Source organism: Stegodyphus dumicola, chromosome 10 (assembly GCF_044657685.1).
Source record: "Stegodyphus dumicola isolate Sdum_Otavi_A_Nest chromosome 10, ASM4465768v1".
NCBI classification, from domain to species: domain Eukaryota; kingdom Metazoa; phylum Arthropoda; class Arachnida; order Araneae; family Eresidae; genus Stegodyphus; species Stegodyphus dumicola.
Genome location: NC_140777.1, coordinates 102,469,179 through 102,489,881, shown reverse-complemented (window position 1 = coordinate 102,489,881; position 20,703 = coordinate 102,469,179). Strand labels below are relative to the sequence as shown.

General features: G+C 34.6%; 1 protein-coding gene across 11 annotated transcripts in view; it reads right to left on the bottom strand.

The window, feature by feature from the left end:
- LOC118190586 (uncharacterized) overlaps positions 1–20,703 on the bottom strand; it is a 228,101-nt gene that overhangs the window by 15,485 nt on the left and 191,913 nt on the right. For all 11 annotated transcript variants that reach the window (XM_085825327.1, XM_085825338.1, XM_085825331.1 and 8 more), the window contains 3 exons: positions 15,404–15,550; positions 11,434–11,555; positions 3,982–4,317 (listed from right to left, as the gene is read on the bottom strand). In XM_085825327.1, the coding sequence (XP_085681453.1) occupies positions 3,982–4,317; positions 11,434–11,555; positions 15,404–15,550 (605 nt within the window). The remainder of the gene's footprint in view (positions 1–3,981; positions 4,318–11,433; positions 11,556–15,403; positions 15,551–20,703) is intronic.

Sequence of the window (20,703 nt, the reverse complement as noted above, 5' to 3'; positions counted from 1 at the left end):
CATAGTTCCATTTTCGGTGCACATCTTGGGATAAGAAAAACAAAGGAGCGAATACGATATTCATTTTATTGGCCTGGATTAGCACAAGATGTTGAAACCTTTTGTAAAACGTGCAAAGATTGTCAGTTGAAAAGTCCAGAAAAGCGATCTGACAAGATTCCCATCACACCGGTCAGAAGGCCAGGATTACCTTTCGAAACAGTTAACATCGACATTATTGGACCTATTGAACCTTCCTCTGCTAGGAAACATAAATATGTGTTATGTCTGGTAGATCAACATTCCCGATGGCCAGAAGCCATTTCACTGAGAAGCTTGACAGCAAAAGCCACTTGCGACGCGCTTTTGGAGATTTTCATGAGAACAGGAATCCCTAATACAATAGCTAGTGACAACGGAAGTAACTTCGTAAAATTAACTAAAGAATTCCAGAAAAGACTAGGTTCTCACCCTAGGTTCTCTACACCTGCTTACAGTGCTTCAAATGGATTAGTAGAAAGATGGAACAAGTCCTTCAAGCAAATGTTACATCATGTCATCAGGACTGATCCTTCGAATTGGGATAAGCACATCCCATACCTGCTCTTTGCATACAGAGAAGTACCAAACTGCACCACGGGTGTCTCACCATTTCAGCTGATGTATGGAAGACAACCAAGAGGTCCTTTAGCAGTACTGAAGTCTTCATGGTCAGGAGAAATACCTATACCACCTAATCTAAGTGAATCGGCAGTGGATTACTTACAACTTTTAAAAATAAGGTTAGAACAAGCAGCCGAACAAGCCAATTTAATTGCAAGTGATAAACAACAAAAATATGCTGAGTACTTTAATCGGAGATCAATACCAAAAAATTTCAAAATCGGAGAACAAGTTTATTTACTCATACCAGATTCAAATAACAAACTCTATGCACGATGGACTGGTCCAGGAGAAATCGTGAATCATTGCCCACCTCATTCCTATAAAGTAAAACTACCTGATGGAAAGATCAAACATGTTCATGCAAATAAAATTAGAAAATTCCAAGCTAGTGTCAATGCAGTTGGAGTGATATTTGAAAATGAAGAAGAATTTGGAGAAATTATAACTTTACCAGGAAAAGATCTCTCGACCCCCCTGGAAGATTTTAAAATAGATGCAAATCTGAATTTAGAAAATTTGAATCCGCAGCAGAGAAGAAAATTGATAGCTCTTATCAACAAACACCGAGCACTATTCACCGGAAAGCTGAAAATAGCTAAAGTTGAAGCTCATAAAATTAGATTAATACCCAATATGGAGAGGAAGAAACCTTACATTTATAGGATTCCTGAAGCATTGAAACCCAAGGTCGATGAAGAAGTAGAAGAATTATTGAAATCGGGACTAATAGAAGAAAGTAATGCAGAAATAGCTCATCCAGTAGTTTGTGTAAGCAAAAAAAATGGAGATATCAGATTGTGCTTAGATTATCGAGCTTTGAATGCAGTGACGAAGCCAGATGACTTTCCTATGCAAAATGCCATTGATTTAATGTACAGTATAGGAAGAGCCAACGTCATAACAACTTTAGATTTGCTGAAAGGATATTGGGCAATTCCCATGGAGGAACAAAGTAAAGAGTACACATCGTTCAAAACTCATCGAGGTCAATATCAGTTTAAAGTGCTACCCTTTGGATTAAGGAACGCAGCAGCAACTTTTCAGAGAGTAATGAATAACGCACTGAAAGAATTTCAACAATTTTCAAGAGCCTATATTGATGACATAGCTATATTTTCCACGGATTTCGATACTCATCTCCGACATCTGGATAAAGTTTTTACCAAATTAGAGTCACTTGGATTTACTATCAATTCGAAGAAATGTTCGTTTGCAAAACCTCAAATTAAATATTTAGGACACATCATTGGATCAGGAAAACATCAACCAGATCCCGAGAAAATAGAGGCAATCAAGAAGCTGGAAACGCCGAAAACGAAAAGAGATCTTAAAAGTCTGTTAGGACTATGTAATTATTATCGCGATTATATCCCAGGGTATGCAGAGATCGCCTACCCACTCACAGAACTCACGAAAAATAAACAACCGGAAATACTCGAATGGAAAGAAATTCATGAGTCAACATTTCAACAACTGAAGGAACGATTAGCGATGTCAACGGAGCTGATCAACCCCAACACTGCAGGATCCGTTTGTCATTCATTCTGATGCATCCCAAATCGGAATAGGTGCATGTTTGTCACAGCAAAGGGGAGAGAAGCAATTTCCCATCTGCTACGCGAGCAAGAAATTATCGAAACCTCAACAGAGCTGGCCGACAATAGAGCGAGAAGCTTATGCTATAGTATGGGCATTGAAGAAGTTTGAACCTTGGATATTCGGTTCATCGATGAAAATTGTGACTGATCATAATCCTCTAGCCTTTATAGTGAGAAATGCTCCGCAATCGTCCAAATTACAACGACGGGCCATAGCTTTGCAGAAATATAATCTCGAAATAGAACATTGCCCTGGAAAAAAACTGTCAAAAACTGACAAAAACTGTCATTATCCAGACTTCCCACTTGTGAACTTTGAACATTAATTTACTGTTCATCTTCACGAACATTTTGTATAGTTAATAATTAGATAGTTTTCTTTGCTTTTCATAATCATTTTACAATTTTGTGCAAATAAGATGTTTATGTAATTTGAAATAGATAGAGAAATTATTGGATAACAAATATTCGAGGTAAGTGGTAAATTTAGATATTTGTCTCCCAAGGATTTAAATCATGCTGCAGCATCATTAATTAAAAGGAATGTTAAGAATATAATTTTATATATATATAAGAAACTTAATAATTTTACTGTCATCATTGGAATAATACTAGGGTATATTTTAAAATGTTTATAAAAGAAAATATCAACTTGGTTTCTTTGAATTAAGAATTGATAAATTGTTACAATAATAATAAGGTTCGGAACAAGTGAAGTTAAAAATGATTTATCTATGTTTATATATAAAAATGTGTTATCTATATTTATGTAGTAAATTGAGGTATGTCTATAGTAATTGAGATTTGAAAATTAGGAGAGAATGTATAAAAGTATATGTAGTTTTTTTTTCTTTTTCACGTTGATCGCAAACAGTTGCTAGATTTTAGTTTCCAGATTGCTGATTGATTTGTAAATAATATCAACAACAATCTTACGACGGGGGTGTGATATCTGGCGACTGTTTGGCGATCAACAGAGCATGCTTGGCGCAGGTAGCTCTTCTTCGAGAAGGGTTAATGTATTTATTAGGAGTTGCATGTTAGCCTCGGAAGAGGAAAGTAGTAGATTGTACTATGCGGTAGGAGCGACGTACTGCTCTGAGTAACTATTATATTATTATTTGAATTATATATTTAATAAATGTTTGTTTCGTCTTGCTAAATGGTGCCTTATTAAACCATGAAGTCATCACAGCCCTTACTAAATGAAAACTTTCAGCTTTCCATGAACATTTCCCGATATTTATTTTTTAAACATGTATATATTTACTAACAAAATTTTTCCTATATGAACCAAACACGAAGCAAAAAATTTCAATACCTTGAATATATTCTTTGAAATCAATAACGCACTTACACAGCCAGCTGTCAAAAACACTGGCGTTTTAAAAAATGGTACAGAATCTATGTTAAAATATTACATTCATATATTTTTCCTAATAAATATTTTTTGGATTAAAGAGTAGTTTTATCAGATGTAGTAGTACGATAAGTTACATTGTGATTGTTAGCAAACATTAAATTCTGTACATTTGTCGCGTAGTGCGGTCCTTGCATACTTTATATTTGTAAATACTATCCGAAAGCTGCTTCAAAGCTGGATAACCATGATGTAAACAGACAAAAAAATTAAATATTTAAAATTTACATACACATATTGTGAATCAAATTTTGGAACTGCAACAAGAACTGAATTGTTACAGACAACAATGCATTTTAGTTACTATTGTTAACTTACTTGTATGCCATGGTAATCAATGCTTGCATTTTCATTTTCTGATTCTAAGTCTTTGCAAATCCTATACATTTTTCCAAGTGCTTTGGTTGACTTATATGTGTCCTTATGATATTTTTCCATAAAGTCTGGAAATCGCACTGGTCTCTCACTCGGATACAATTGTGTGCTTTCTCCATGTTTTGCGAAATCCACTGCTATATGAACTTTGTTTGCAATTCTGATACAGATATTTGAAAAAATATTTCCATAATCAGCATGAGCCAGGTGTGCATTAGCTATCGTTCCAACTTGATCATTCTTAATATACGTCCCCAAAAATTCAATCATGTCCTCCACCTAGGAAAAAAACATTGATTATATACAATAATATTCTTTGTACGTTAGTATTGTTACGAATTTTCTATTTAGATAGATATTCTGAGTAAAATTATAATTCAAATTGTTTTTGCTCTAGTGTAGAATTGGGTGCCGCTTCGAATAGCAACAAATTTTGTTAAATTTGGTGCTACTTTGGTAGACGGTTGCACGGATTTTGGCGATTTTTTTTGGCGAGCTATACGACTTATGGTAAACCCATTGCTGGACAAGTTATTTATGGTAACCGATACTTTGTTGGCATTTTGTTTAAAGAATAATGCGTTTTATTATGCATAAATTCCGTATTTTAAATATTATTTATGACTTCTAAATAATAAAAATGAATTTAATTTTGAATTTATATTTGAAATAAAAATTTTATTATGATATTTTACGGAAATTTATGTTGTGGATGATGTAATGAATGAAGTCACATTATTTTAAAAGTAATTGGTTTTAATATCTATAAATTTAATCTAATGTTTTAAACATTATTTATGGCTATTAAATATTAAAATACAATTTAATTTTCTATTTTTTTAAAATATGATTTTATTATGAATGATTATTTAAATAATTTTAATTCTATGCGTGATGTAATCAGCTCCCTGATTGGTTACTGAATATTGTGCATTACCGTGCCATTTTAAAATTTTTTTATTCATCTCTTCGAATTCCTTAGACTTCAAAGCGAATGGATTTGTCCGTTTCGAAGATGAATGTTGTTATTGGTAATTACCAAGAATTATTGGTATCGGAATAAAAAAATTGTTGTTTGAGACCTTATTTTGGCCAACCTGGCTTTCCTAATCAAAGATTTATTTATTGTTACAAGGGTCAGAGGAAATTTATTTTTAATTTTTGGAGGAAACCTCGTTAATTGCTTCTTCAATGAAGTGCAAGAGATGTGGATCACAGATGAAGATCTTTTTTTTTTTTTTTTTTTTTTTTCCCCTGGAACTTATCAATATACAAGAGGTAAAAAACTTTAAAAAAATGTAAGTACATATTTTTCTTTTACTTTATAATTGTATACTTCCAATTTTTATTAAAAAATTAATACACTGTTTTCCAAAATTCCTGAGATATTTCTTGCCACATATGTTTTAATGTTAAATAATTATATCCTATAAAACTTATTTTAAAGGATTTGAATTTAAGTAATTGAAAAATTTTATTCCTTTTAAACGTTGGTATGATGTTTTTAATTCAATATTCAATTTAAGTAATATTTTATTCCAATTAAATGTTGGTGCAATGTTTTTATAGCGGTGTTTTTATTCTATTATATGAAAGTAATAATTTAACCTTACTTTAGCATTTTATACTCTTAGTAAATGTATTTATTTACATTTGCCAGCCATCTTAGAAAACAACGTTTTCAACAAAAAATTAATCCATTACTTTTAACGATATTAATTTTTTTTTAAAGTTTCGAATACTTTACTATGCGTGAACTACGTAAAAACAGCATTTTTCAAGATGGCTGACAACTGTAAAAACCGCGCCAAATATTGTGCCAATGTAAATCGCCAAAAATCCGTGCAACCGTCTACCAAAGTAGCACCTTAAATTTTGGCGATGGAACGTCATTTCTGGTTACCACGACGTAACTCCTGATATTTTTTTATCACTGACTTCTGAAATTCCTGATAACTCCTGATATTTGATTGGCATCCTGATATTTTTTTAATGAAAACAGATTGATGTGTACATGGACAAAGTTAAGGCAGTGCGCAATGCCTAGTTTGTGCAATTCTTTGATGCTTTTTTAAGTGAAAATTGATCGATGTGTACTTGGACACATTGTGTAATTCATTGACTTCTTATTTCGGTTTTGTGTAGCGGCCATCTTGAAATTGTACCTTCCTGGCGCTGATCTTGGAGTCAAAAAAGAATGGCCAAACAACAAGGTGTGCCCAATTGTAAACTTTTACCATTGTTTTATTTCCCGTGCTATGCAGGACGAGACGTATTTTAAGAGCAAGCTACTCCGGAACAGTAAAAATACAGGAGCATGTGCATTTAACATTAAATAAAAGTTTACCTCGGTAATTTATATTTAATTTCAATAAATGCAATTGACTACTATGTTAGCTGTAACCGTAATTCTACTATTTTTGCTTTCCAGATATTGCAAGAACTATCGTGCTTTAAAGAGGTATACAAAGCAAGAGAGAGAACATCTCAGCTCAGTTGTTCACTTAGCTGCTGTAACTTATTGTTGATCGAATTAGCTTTCTCTGCACTGAGGACTGCGTTCTATTTAACGCTTTTGTAGTTTAAAGTATAGCTACTGATTATACTGCTTGATATTGTGATATTTGTACAATATCTCTGAGGAATATTCCAAATTCTGTTATATCTCTTGTGATAAGAATATATTTTATTAAACTTTTATCGGACTTGTGCATTCAATTTTATTAAACTTTTATCGGGCCTGTGCATTCAATCTATTACGAAACTGTACGCACGCAACACTTTGGTGTCAGAAGTGGGATTGAATGCCAATAACAAGAGCGATGGGAAAACACTTCTTTTTCTGCATTCCAAGAAAAGATGGAAGGAGCCGTCAACTTCGTTAAAGGAGAGATGAAAGCTAGTCAAGGATCAGTTAAAGAGGAGATGGAAACCATTCCAGAAAATATGGAAACTGGTCAAGAATCAGTTAAAGCAGAGATGGAAGCCGTTCAAGCACAGATTAAAGCAAGTCAAGAAGAAATTAAAGGAGAAATTACCTGTATAATAGAAGAAAATTTGAGGATATGGAAAACACAATAGATGTGATCGAAAATACAGTTGGACAAATTGAAGAATAAGCTTCTTTAGTCAAAGAGCAAATAGAAGAAAGAGTTTCTGCCGTGGAACAACAAATTGATAACAGGGTTTCTGCAGTCGCCAAAGAAGTTGATACCTTAAATAAATTCGCAGTGACGGCGTAGAGCAGTTCTCATGGTTTTAAGTTTTTACCCATGCCTCCTGCTCGTCCCTCCCTGAAGTTATCCACATATGACCTCTTGGCAAGTGTATGAGACACAATTTTCTATAGTGGCGGAAGCGAATGGATGGGATCCCCAAGATAATGTCTGTCATCTCGCTTCTTCTCTAAAAGCAGACGCAGCGGATTCAGACTCTTCCCGAAAACAAAAGGCTAGATTTCGAAGTTTTGTCCGGTGCGTTGGTTTGGAAAGAAGTGTTTAAAAGACTACAGCAGGCTTCAATTGAGATCCCTTCAACAGAAGCCAACGGAAATACTCCAGAAGCTCGCCACAGATGTTGAAAAGCTGTCCCACCTCGCCTTTTCGAAGTGCCCGACAGAAACGAGGGAAATCCTCTCATTGTAGTGCTTTACCGACGGCATCCGGGATCCTGAGATACAGAAAGCTCTACGAATGGCGGATATGAAGGATCTGAATAGCGCTCTAGTGTACACCATGAAATTCGATGAGGCCCAGCAAGCAACTCGTAGAAACCGCCACCCACCCACAGTTGCGCAACTCCAAGAACCGGTGGATCAAATGGCTGCTCGCCTAGATGATTTAACTAGACAAGTTGATGCTTTGATACAGAATAGAAGTGAGAAGAAACTAACTCTTAATTGCTGGAAATGTGGTACTAAAGGCCATGTTCGAAAGAACAGAAAATAAGACAGACGACTGAAACAGGGAAGTCAACGCCTTGAGATGCTCGAACTGGGGAGCTGAAAGACACGTACGGAAGAATTTCAGAACAGCCCAGGACACGGAAAATAAGACCATTCCCCAACAACAACGCAGGAAACAAATTAATGACCATATCGCAGAGAGAAATTTTGTAGGATAATGAAAAGCCCCATTTCAAAGCGCTTCAGATTTCTGCAGTGAGTGGCCGCAATAATGGACTCTTCATCATGGGACATATCCTTGCAACATTGTGATCGATACAGGAGTGAATGTTACCATCATTTGAAAAGATTTAGCTCAACAGATTAAAGAAGAACTCATTTGGACGCCCTCTTATGTTACCCTACAGACTGCGTCTGGTGATAAAATCGACATAGATGGAAAGTTAAACGTAAACATCAATTTGGAAGTGCCGCCTCTCTCGCATGGCATGAACCAAATTCTTTTATACTGAGATTGGAATTTCTGTGAAAATACAATTTTTCTTGGAATTTTAAAAATAACGAACTGCATTCAGCCGAGAAAAAAACTGTTCATCATCGCAAGAGATCGTCACATGAAAGTGCCGATGCCCTGTCTAAAAGACCTTGTCCAGAAACCTGCCTACATTATTTCAAGGTCGAAGCGAAATACGAGCTGCATACTCCATTCGCACGACATATTACAACATCAACATCGGCTGATCGAGACGAAGTGACAAAGATGTCAGAAAAGACCAGCTGGAAGACGTCGATATTAAACCCATAATTGATTTAATGGAGTCCTCTAACAGAAAACTTACCTGACAAGACACTTCGATCTGTAGTACCGACGACAAAACAATACTGGGTTCTCTGGGACTCACTCCATACTCGAAACGGCGTTTTGTACCGCAAATTCGAATCGGATGATGGAAAGACTTTCCGATGGCAGCTGATACCTCCAAAATCTCGGATCGCGGATGTACTTACAGAACTACATAGTAGCCTTACAAGAGGCCACTTCGGAATAATGAAGACTTTGCAGAGAGTTCGAGAGCGCTTACATTGGAGTAATGGAAAGGGATGACGTGCAAAAGTGATGCCGAGCTTGAGATGCCTGTGCGGGTCAGAAAGTACCGAAGAAACGCAGACGCGGCAAGCTGCAACGTTACAACATAGGAGCGTAACTGCAGAACAAGATTTCGCCTAGTTTGGTTCTTTTCTGACCATTCTTTCAAACACGCATCACTATTGTGGCATTATGCTGAGTGCGCCCACCAGCGGCCGAGCGGTAAAGTCGCTGAACACTGGTAGTTCGGTCCGAGGTTCGAATCCCACGAACGGGCTGGCTGCATGGGCGTTTTTGTGGTTTTCCCCATGTGTAACGTGTATACGAGCCAGTTTCCCTTAGAAAGTCCTCCACGAAAGGCATCCCTTCCCTTAGGCAGATAGCCCTAGTGTGCTTTGCCATAATTAAATACACCACACTATACCTATGCTGAGTGCGGGATGCGATTGCTCGAAAGTTAACCCTCTCGTATACCGACGATGAGGCCTCGCTCGAACCCTGTTAGCTGCCGGTATGGCAACCCCTGCTGTTGACGAGGCATATTTATTGACCACTAATTCCTCACCGCAGACAGAAGAAGATTATGAGACTTCAACGCAAATTTACAGTCCTTTATATACATGGATCAAGGGGCTGGTTCTCATTCCACGCATGCGATCAAGGGGCTGGTTCTCATTCCATGCAATCGCTTTGTAATTTTAATCATTTGCATGTCTTACCTTACTTTAAGTTTCCTGTAAGTTTGGTTTAATTTGCCCTTCCTTTATGGTGTTGAAATTTTCACGTATTAGCTTATCTCTTGTCTACACCGGCTGATCGTATGATTATTCCATGCATGTGCTTAATATCTAAAATAATTTTTTCCGTTTTGATTTTTTTTTTTTTCAGAACAAAATATAGCTGGCAACTTCAAAGAAACAAATTGCAAAAGACAACAGCTGAAGAACATACATCACAAAGCATATGTGAATGCATTAAGAACGTGATACGAATTTGTTAACTAATTACTAAAAATGAGATTCAGTTTTGAAAAAGCTGGATTGTTATCAGTTTAAGCTTTAAAAAGATTAGAAATCTTTTCTTAGCTGAAATAAGTCTTGATTGGTTACAGCCGAAAACATCGTGGCAAAAACATCGCGGAGAAAACAACGCAAGGCGAAAACGTCGTGCTACAAAACATCGTGGGAGAAAACATCGCAGTTCTAAAACATCGTCGTTGAAAATAAGGCAGTTCAAAAACTTCGCAGTTTAAAAACATCGTCGTCGAAAATATCGTGGTAAAAAATAAAGTATCTACAAATCATCACATGACGATAACATCACAGACATGCTTTTTTCCGGCTTTAATAACTGTAAATGGATATTCCCATAATGGTTTGTGAGCGCAAGATGTAAAGAAGGATAATTTTTACTTTCATATTTTTTATTAACTAATAAATTTTTGCTGAAAAAGTAAGAAGGAAACTTAAGCATAGAAAATTAAATGCAACTTAATAGTTTATACTTTTTATGAAAAATTACCAGTAAAAACTTTATAAAAATGATTTATTAATGGTCTTTGTTAGTTAACTATGTTGGTTTAAAATTCTAGTCTTTGTTAGTTAACTATGTTGGTTTAAAATTCTATTTTATATTTAATAAAAAATATGAAAGTAAAAATTATCCTTCTTTACATCTTGCGCTCACAAATCATGAGAATATCCATTTACAGTTATTAAAGCCTGAAAAAAGCATGTCTGGGATGTTATCGTCATGCGATGCTTTGTAGATACTTTATTTTTTACCACGATATTTTCGACGACGATGTTTTTAAACTGCAAAGTTTTTGAATCGCTTTATTTTCGACGACGATGTTTTGTACCACGATGTTTTCTCTTTGCGATGTTTTCTCCCATGATGTTTTGTAGCACGACGTTTTCGCCTTGCATTGTTTTCTCCGCGACGTCTTCGTCCGCGATGTTATCGAAGGATACCGTCTTGATTACGCTACAGTAACATCGTACGTATAAAAAGGACTTAAGTCGTTTTTCATGCTAACCAACTGCTCATAAATTGATTCAGATTCATACTGGTATAGATAGGGAAGCCAATCTAAGATCCAATTTTCTAAACTCGTTATTGTCGCATAAACTTGCCAAAATATTTGTTTGATGCAATTCACGAAATTTTAAACATCAGTAGTTTACAAACTAAAAACTGATTAGTAGAATTTGTGTACATTAAAAAGCTGTTAAATAGTATTTGCAAAGGAAGAATGTTATTACTTTTACTTTCAAAAAAGTCCAAACTATTATTGTGTCTACACTTAATTTTATAATAAAATTTCATATTTATAAAACAAGAAATGAATATTTTTATATAAAATATCAAACTATGTTAAATATATATTTAATAAATTATTCACCCTTATTGTAGAAACGGCTGCTTCTGGAGTACTTCTAAAATTTCCAGGTTCTGCATTTGAACGATGAAAAATCAAATCTGGAGACCACATGACTGCATACTCATCTCCGTCTAAATCTGAACCTATACATCGAATAAATATTAAGATAATAATACAGTTTTTCAGATTATAGAAAATGAAATGTAATAAGCATAAAGATTATTATACAATTATATAATTTATTTTTACTCTGGATGAAATGCTTTTGCATAACATTTAACAAATACTGTATTTCAAGAAATAAAAATTAAGTTAACCTCCTTATGAAATCTGTTAAAAGACCTATAAACTAGTATTTATCATATTTCTTTTATTTTTAAGTTCACGACTCATAAGCACGTATATGTGATTCAACATCATCCACAGCAATATAGTTGCAGTTTATCGCGATTCATATACATGAAATTATTCGGAAAGGAAGAAGGAAAGTAGTGCACAAGAAGGTAGAGACTTCCTGACCTATGCTGCAGAACAGCCCCTAATATAGTGACGCCTCAACCTCTAAAGGCGATCCACGGAGGCGCAAGCCTCCAATGGTCAACCCCGGGCGACAATGAACAAGGTCAGGTATATGAGTGCGAAACAAGGTGACCAGGCATAAACTGGTCACCGAAGAAATTTCCCCAAAGCAAGAGATTCCTAAGAAAAAAATAATGTAATAATAAAGATACATTAACCAAAAATCATTACACCAGGTGACGGACTAGTAAGACAATGCATAATGCAAGGATCATAATATCTGTTACCACATTGCCACCAGATTTGGATGCAATCGTTGTACTTGCTGTAGGCAGAATCGTTTAAAATGACAATGTCGTACCATTTCTTTTCCATGTCCAACGTTCAAAGTACAGCCACATACGGCCATAGTTTAGGGTAAACGGTAATACTCTGCCCGATCTAGCAGTCAACAATACGAGGCTTATTTGGAATTCTTCTTAGCATTCTTTATATGATGCCAATATAATTTTCGTCTATTTGTCTAATAAATGATCGCTCACATCATTATTAAAAACTTACTTATTCATATTTATTAGATCCTTCAGCTGTTTGAAATCAGTCATGCCTCAATTGCTCAGCCAAATTCTGAAATGCGTCTTCAACTCAAAAGCGAAACCACACTGTGTGTAGTGATGGCAGATAAATTTGATATATTATTGTAAATTCCTGCAAATATTTAAATCTATCTATCTGCACTGTTCTTTTGTGTAAATAATATAATGTACTTTTTTTAATTTATTTAAAAATTTTTTGCAATAATGTTAAATATGTTACCGTGTTTTGTGTGTAATCGAACTTGTGGCTCATACATGTTATATATATAAGTGCTTAATTCTAGTACTGAATCGTATAGTTTATTATTCTGAATCCAAGATAATTTAAACTGTGAAAATAATCCAACCAGGACATGAGCAGAATACCTTCTGAAAAAGTTGGTGACATTTCGCATTTTCTTGCCAACTTGCGATTTTCTGGAAGTTTTAAAGAAACGCATTTTCGATGCCGTAGAAGTTATTTTTCTCGAAGGCTCTAGAAACCCGTGCAACACAATATACAAGCCTCTGACAGCCAGGATAGATCAGTTAAGTGAGTTTTGAGTGATTTCAGAAAGACTACAGTTCACCGTGAGTTAGCTGAATTGCGTTTCTAAGTTTACTATGCTAGTAATTCCGGTAATTTACGGTATTTCTCAAGTGTTAAAACAAGATTTGCCTAATATCTGAATTCTCAATGAGTTATTATACAGCTATTAATCTTTCTATGTATTATTATTATTATTAATTACAATAAAATGACAGATTCCCAGCCCATCTAGAGAGATTATTTAAATAGATATCCATGAACATATTGCTCGCAACAATATGAAATATTTTTTTACTTACAACTCTTTCGCAACAGTGCTTTCATATTTTTATTATGGTCCCCTTTTCTTTAGTTTTCTTTTCCTCTTTCTTTAGTTTCTTGGGATATTAACAACATGGCCAAAAATAAAGGATAAGGATTCATATATGAGATACTTTAGTGCAAATAGTAATCCCATTTCTATAAAAAAATTTTTAATTACAAGCTACTATTCTAACAAGTTAATTTCACTTCCAACGCTATTAAAATTAATGTAGGATTATTCCCCTACACAATCATAATGATGGTAGACTTAAGTTTAATAGACTATTATCTGAAACAATTATCAAAGAAACGAGATTAATAATAGCACAGTCTAGCGTAAATTCTTTCATATTATATTTTTAACATCAATGTGTTATTTCCTTCCTGAAAAAAATCACTATTTTTTAGTTACGAATAGTTTCTTCCGCATGTAAAATTAGTCATCATTTTAGCTAATGTTTATACATTTTTATTATGCATAGATTTTCTAAAACGTCCCTGTTATCAATCACTTACTTTATAAGTAATATATGTATATTTTTACATTCAGAACTTGTAAGAATTAAAATTAAGCAAAAAAAGTAAGCAGTCTTAGGTTAGCAATAAAGTTCTATCAATTTTGATAAAAAGCTCGCCTCGCCTGCATATTTTTTGAGCAAAAATATTTTTGCTTCTGAAGAAGGAACATACACTGAGGAACCATTACTTTATAACCACCTGTTTAACATTTCACCCTCAAATCCGCCATGCATATTGCGAGGTAGTAGCGTTGCAGCACGAATTCGGTTTTCCAAGTGGAACGACAAACGTTCGATTGGTTTCATGCAAGGTGAATCCAGAGGACATGACTTGAAATTCACCAGAATGTTCTTCGAATCGCTCCCTGATAATTCGGCCCTTATGACATGGACATTCGGACTTATGATATCCGGGCCTTATAACATTATCTTGTTGGTAAACGCGATCACCCGAAGGAAACATTCTTGCCATGAAGGGGTGCACCTGGTCCGCAATGATGTTCACATAGCGTACATACGTCAAGGTTTGTGCTATGGGGATGATGAATTCCAATGCGCCCCATGAAAACTTCCGCACACCATCATACCACCGCCTTGCATCCGGCCAACTGTGCACCCAAGTATCAGGATTTCCGTTGAGATCGGTTTATTCGCAGTCGCCCGTCAATGTGATTGACAAGGCAACGTGATCCGTAGGATCAGGCGAATTTCTGCTTTACTTCTGCGGTCGAATGCCCATGTTCCTTGGTTCACTGCAGCAGCTGCGTAGGTGCATACACAGCAGCGTAAGTTGCAGTGGATGTTGAGATGCACTGTCTGAGTTACCACCGTTGTAGCTGTTAGTAATTTTGGCCGTTGCAGCCCTTTGGTCATGGAGAACAGTGAATAACTGTTTCTAATCTCCTTTAGAATCAATGCGCCGTGGTCGGCAAACCAATGGCCAGCGACTTGACATTTCACCATCCATACATCATTTTCGATGAGTACTCGCAAATGGCTGCACGTGAACACCAAGTGCGCGGTTTCTGAAATCAATGTTTCCAGACGTCAAGCCATAATGATTTGAACTTTATAGAAGTCTGATAAATCAGCTGACTTTCCCATTATTTCGCTAAATCGAAGTCTGATAAATCAGCTGATTTTCCCATTATCTCACTAAATATTCTAAGTCAATAAAACAATGCATGGGCACTTTATATACTCCAGCATCAGCTAGGTGTGCGCCGTTTTTTTGTGTCCCGTCGAACTGAATGCGCTCAGTGAGGGGTGGTCATAATGTAATGGCTCTATGGTTTATAACAGATCGCTCTCGAAATCGATACATTTTTAATTTCGGCTTTTATCTGGCTTTACGTTATACACTAAGTTATTTCTCTGCCATTTATACTCAAGTTACTTTCTGGTCTTTAATTTTTTCATATTTAATTCAAACTTTTGCGATATGTACTTTGTTTTAGGATAATGTTGTAGAAATGCAGATCTTACGTAAAATAATACACAAATTTAAAAAAAAATGCAATACATACCAGCCATTTCATTTGGATGAGGTCTAGGTCCTCTACTAGGAAAAACTATGCAGTCTACAATATGATGCAACTGAGGCACATCAACAGCGATGAACTTTCTTATATCCCCTGGTAAATGGCACGGATTTTTTGTCACAACGACTTCCCCTGTAATTTGAAAAGTTTAAATGGGTTTAATGATTTATAAGCATACACTTTGCCAATGAAAAATAATCTACGATCAATAATTTAATGTATTTAATTTATTTATTTTTTACAGAAAGCTCTTTCATTAAAAACGGCAACAATAATCTTATTATTTCTTCCAATCTATCCTTTGTTATTAATTTGCTCGGATTGAGAAAACTGCCCGCTTTCTTCCTAAACTCAATTAGCTAGCTGTTTTCTTTCTTAAGATTCGTTCTTCAGGCCTTAAAACACTGTAAGATTTTTAATTTCTGAATAACGTAAGGTAACATCAGCCAAACAAAAACTTCCGATGAATATTGAATTAAAAAACGCAGAAATAAATAAATCTTCTCTCGCCGACACTTACTCGTCAGTTTGATTGTAATTCCATTAAAATTGTCAAAGTAGTTAGCGAATTAGAATTTTTTGAAGCCTTCAAACATTAACAAAACTCTTAAGCCAATGATTTCAAATACAATCCATTTTTTCCGAATTTTTTTAAAATCCTTATCTCACAATGTTTCTTTCTAACTGCTATTTTGCTGGACAGATGACGCTGCAGTTTCTGTTTTTATTTAGCTACTTTCGCCTATTTAAACGCCACATTTCTGGCCTAAAGCACTTCATATTTGTGCAGTTTACACTTAACCCGGTAGCATGTTCTCCGATGCATATTTTTCTCACTGCTTGATTATTTTTACACAGGATATCAAAGTCCCCGATTGCCTTATTTCCTTTGTTATATGATTTGTACCTATAGCTTCCGAACTTAACTCGACGAAGCATCTAGCTGTTTTACCTGACACGCATGTTCTAACAGAACACGTTATACAATCGAATCAGGCTTCAAGCTTTATTTAATGCCTATAGGTATTCTACAGGCGTTGCCAGATCCAAGAAAAAGAAATATGCATCATGAAGCCTTTACGCCCTCTACTGGCGATTAAAATAGATTTCCGGATAAAATTTCTTACACACTGAGCTCGGCTGAATAGTAGTTCCAGAACAATTAATGTTACCATGCCATTCTGGAAGATGTACATGAACATCTTCAAGAATTATTTTCAAGAATCATTATTCATTTCAATACAAATTCAAGTATTTGTAATCAGGAAAATGTCACATATCATCAAGAATATGTAAAACTAAGCATATGTTTCAGGATTATCAAGGAACTTACATTTATCAAAGATTATTGCCATAACATTTCAGTTCAAGCATCAGGAATTTTAATCAACTATTTCTATAACTCACGATAACATTAAACAAGTAACATTTCAATAATCTAACTAAAATGCTAGAATTTTTTACCTAAAACTTTTTTTTTTTTTTTTTTCAAAACTAAACTTTAAACATAGTTATACATTTCTACAACCTTAAAATTTTCTCTATACATACTATTTCTATGTATACATTTCAACTTTAAATATTAAATATACACATACACACTAAGCCACATTAAAATTATGTATTCAATAAGTAATATACTATCACACAATATTAATACTTTTGTCACTCTAATTTAACTAATAACTGTAAAGATCTCTTTATAATACCTTTTTCAGTCTTTATTTTACAACTGCGAATTAGTCCATCTCTATCAGTAAAAATTTTCAGAACTTTTCCCCAATTTCCATCCACATGTTACATGGTAAATGTTCATCATGTATTATCACGATATCGTTCATGTTCAATTCCAGTTTTGCACGGTCATTGTTCACATAATTTTCAGATTTCAGATTCACCAAATAATCTTTATAGAAGATTTTCCAAAAGTTATTTGATAGTTTTTCACGACGTAGATGCGCTTTTAAAAGAATTTCTTTAGTGCTGCACACTTCATCAGTGTATTTGACAGGAGGCAAATTCACAAGTTTTTGTCCTGGCAGACAATGACTAGGTGACAGAACTTGGGGCTCATTATCTTGGATGTAAGTCAAGGGTCGACGATGTGTCACCGCATCAATTTCAGTCAGTACAGTTTTCAATTCTTCGGGTAGCAGTCATGTTCTACCAAGATTTTTTCTTGTTTTGACGGACCGCATTAGTTTTTCGTAAACTCCACTCCACCAGGCTCTTCTTTCGATGATGTACCTCCACTGAATGCCATTTGCGGCATAATAATTCTTTACATCGGAATGGCTTAATACTTGCCACATCTTTCTCAGCTCCGCGTCAGCTGCCTTGAATGTACACGCATTATCTGAGTATATTGAAGAGGGCAACACTCTTCTAGATATAAATCAACGAAAAGCAAGTAGGAAAGGTTTAGTTGTGAGATTTTTTGTTAGTTCAAGATGAATGTCTCTAGTTACTGCAAGGTAAATAATAGAATATAATACTTCGTATCTTCATTTTTAACGAAATGTGGACCTTCATAATCCAGTCCTATAACATGAAAAGGATTTGCTTTTTCAATTCTATATGAAGGTAATGATGCTATGACTTGTTGCATCGGTCGGGAGTTATAACGGTGACACAAAACATAGTTTCTTATAACCTGTTTCACATTTTATCTAGATCTAATTATCCAGTATTTTTCATGGAGGAACATGAGAGTGTTTAGCTGCCTGTATGAAGAACTCGTTCATGTGCATCACGTACCAGAAGATCTGTGAAATGAGTTTTTGAAGGAATAATTATAGGATGCTGTTCATGAAATTTTCTAAGTTCATTTTTGTAGTCATCCTCCTACTAACAAAAATCCTTCCTCACTTAGAAAGGGATTCAGTTCATAAGTTTTAGAATTTTTCAACTGTCCAAACTTTACACTATTAATTTCACCAAGAAAATGTTCATATTGAACTTCTTTTATCAGATACAATTCTGCTGCAAGGAGTTCTGCAATCAAGGGTTCTGTTTTCTTGTCAGTTTTATTTTTCAAATTGTGAATAAATCGAAAGATCCATGCAGTCACTCTAATAGCTCTAATTAATTTACTATATTTGCCAAGATTCAACGGAGGATTACATTTTTCTACAATACACGGTAGTGTTGTGGTATCATTTATACACTTTTTCTGCTCTAATTCAGCATTAGAACACTCTGCTGTCGCAGTAAATGTACTAGGCCAAACAGTCACTAATTCAACTAATCAGTCTCGCCCAGACAGCCATAATTTTGAAGACAACAAATATTCAGCTGAACATCTTCGAGATAAAATGTCTGCTGGTTTGGACTGTCCACTACCATGTCTCTAGTTACTTGGGCAAGTTAATGATTGTATTTCCGATACTCGATTTTTTACAAACATTTTCCAACGTTCAGGAGCACTATGGATCCAGTGAACCACTATCATACTATCAGTCCACAGATAGATATTTTCTTTATGAACTGAAAACAGTTCTTTTAAATTTTTATAAAGTCTTGCCGATGTTAATGCTCCTAACAGCTCTAGCCTTGGAAGTGTGAGTTTTTGTTTTACTGGTGCAATTCTATATTTTGCCACAATGAACGCTACTTGCCCTTCCTCAACCGATCTAAAATATGCGACTGCACCGTACGCTTTAATTTTTAATAGATGCATCACAGAAAAAATGCAATTCGGTATCTATATTTTGATTCAATTTTCCGGGGAAATATTCGCGAGAAATTTCAAATTTCTTTAACTTTTCAATTTCATTGCACCCAATCGGTTAAATGGTAGGGACCACGAGTTAAATGAAAGGGATGCCACTCGTACATTCTGCTTAGAATCCGATACTGCAACTACTTTCTGTTTAATATCTGAAAGGGTTTCAGATTTAGGAATAATTTATTATGATTTCAATCATTACGCAACTGACAAGGTTGAAGTTTCATTTTACATCTATCTAGACGATACATGTCCTTTCTTAAAATATCTGTAACAACATGCCTGTTTTTTAATATTGCTCTTTTTTGTTCATTTTCTCACATTTGTGTATTTTTATTACAATTGAAACAGTACAGCCTAGTCACTGCAGCTAACGCCGAAGCAATAGAAACGTTTGCCCCTTTTAATTAATTATTTTTATTCTACTTAACACCGTAGTCTGTGTCCCTTTTCTTTGAGTTTATTATTAAATTAGAAGCTTCCCGACTCTCAACTTCTAATCTAATGAATTCGAAAAATTCTGTTTACTGCTGTTTAAAGTTTCGTTTTTTTATTAAATACCAAATTCATATCATCCGGGAAAAGCTTTAAAATAACCTGTCCTAAAAGGCTCACCATAAGCTTTCGACACAATGCCCAAAGAATTTAAACTTCATATATTGATTTCACAAGAATCGTTAAGTGTTCTTAGTGCTTTCACATTGGACGAACTTCTAACATGTTCAAGATTGAAAGTTTGTTCATGTGTGAAGATATAACCAAATCTGGATCGTCCAATTTTTTCTTCACGATGTTTCTACTTTGCACGCATGATATTTTAAAAATGGCTAATGGTACATACTTGAAATTGGATGGAATTCTTTATATGGACACTATTTTCTAACTGAACCAACAATCTGATGAATATTTTAATGTTGAAAAATTTTATGGACAAAAACATTACAAATTTTTTTAATAAAATACATTTTATAAACTAAACTCAAAATAAAATAAAAATTTAACATGAAATTTTTAGAATTTTAGGTTCACAGTAGTTTCCAAGTGTTATAAAAGTTATATATTAAATATGGAATTAAATTATAAAACAGAATGTTTTAAACTGTGCGCGCAAGTTGGAAACACGACGAAAAATGTTGTCACAAAGCGGATTAAAATATAAAAATATTTGTGGCAACACAAACTTTCTGATTACTATTTCAGAAAGCAGCTATATTATGTAGTCAGCTGTAAAAAGTTGGTAGTAATTGCTTTTAAAATAAATAAGTTATCCCAATTCTTGCAACAGTCACCTATTCGAACATCTTATGGGTTTTAAGGTGTATGAGTCCCCTTAAATGTACGCAGTTCTATACAATTTCCACATTTTAAAGAAAATTTCGAACTTAGTCCACACACAACTTCTTCTTTTATAGTGACATCACTGCCACATGTTTTGCAGCACAGTTCTTTTTCGAAAAAAGAAACCATTACATTCAAGTCCAAGATCCTAAAACCTTTAAAATCATCATTAGTTTCATTTTCCAACTGCTTATTAGAAAGTTTTATTTTCTTTGCAGAA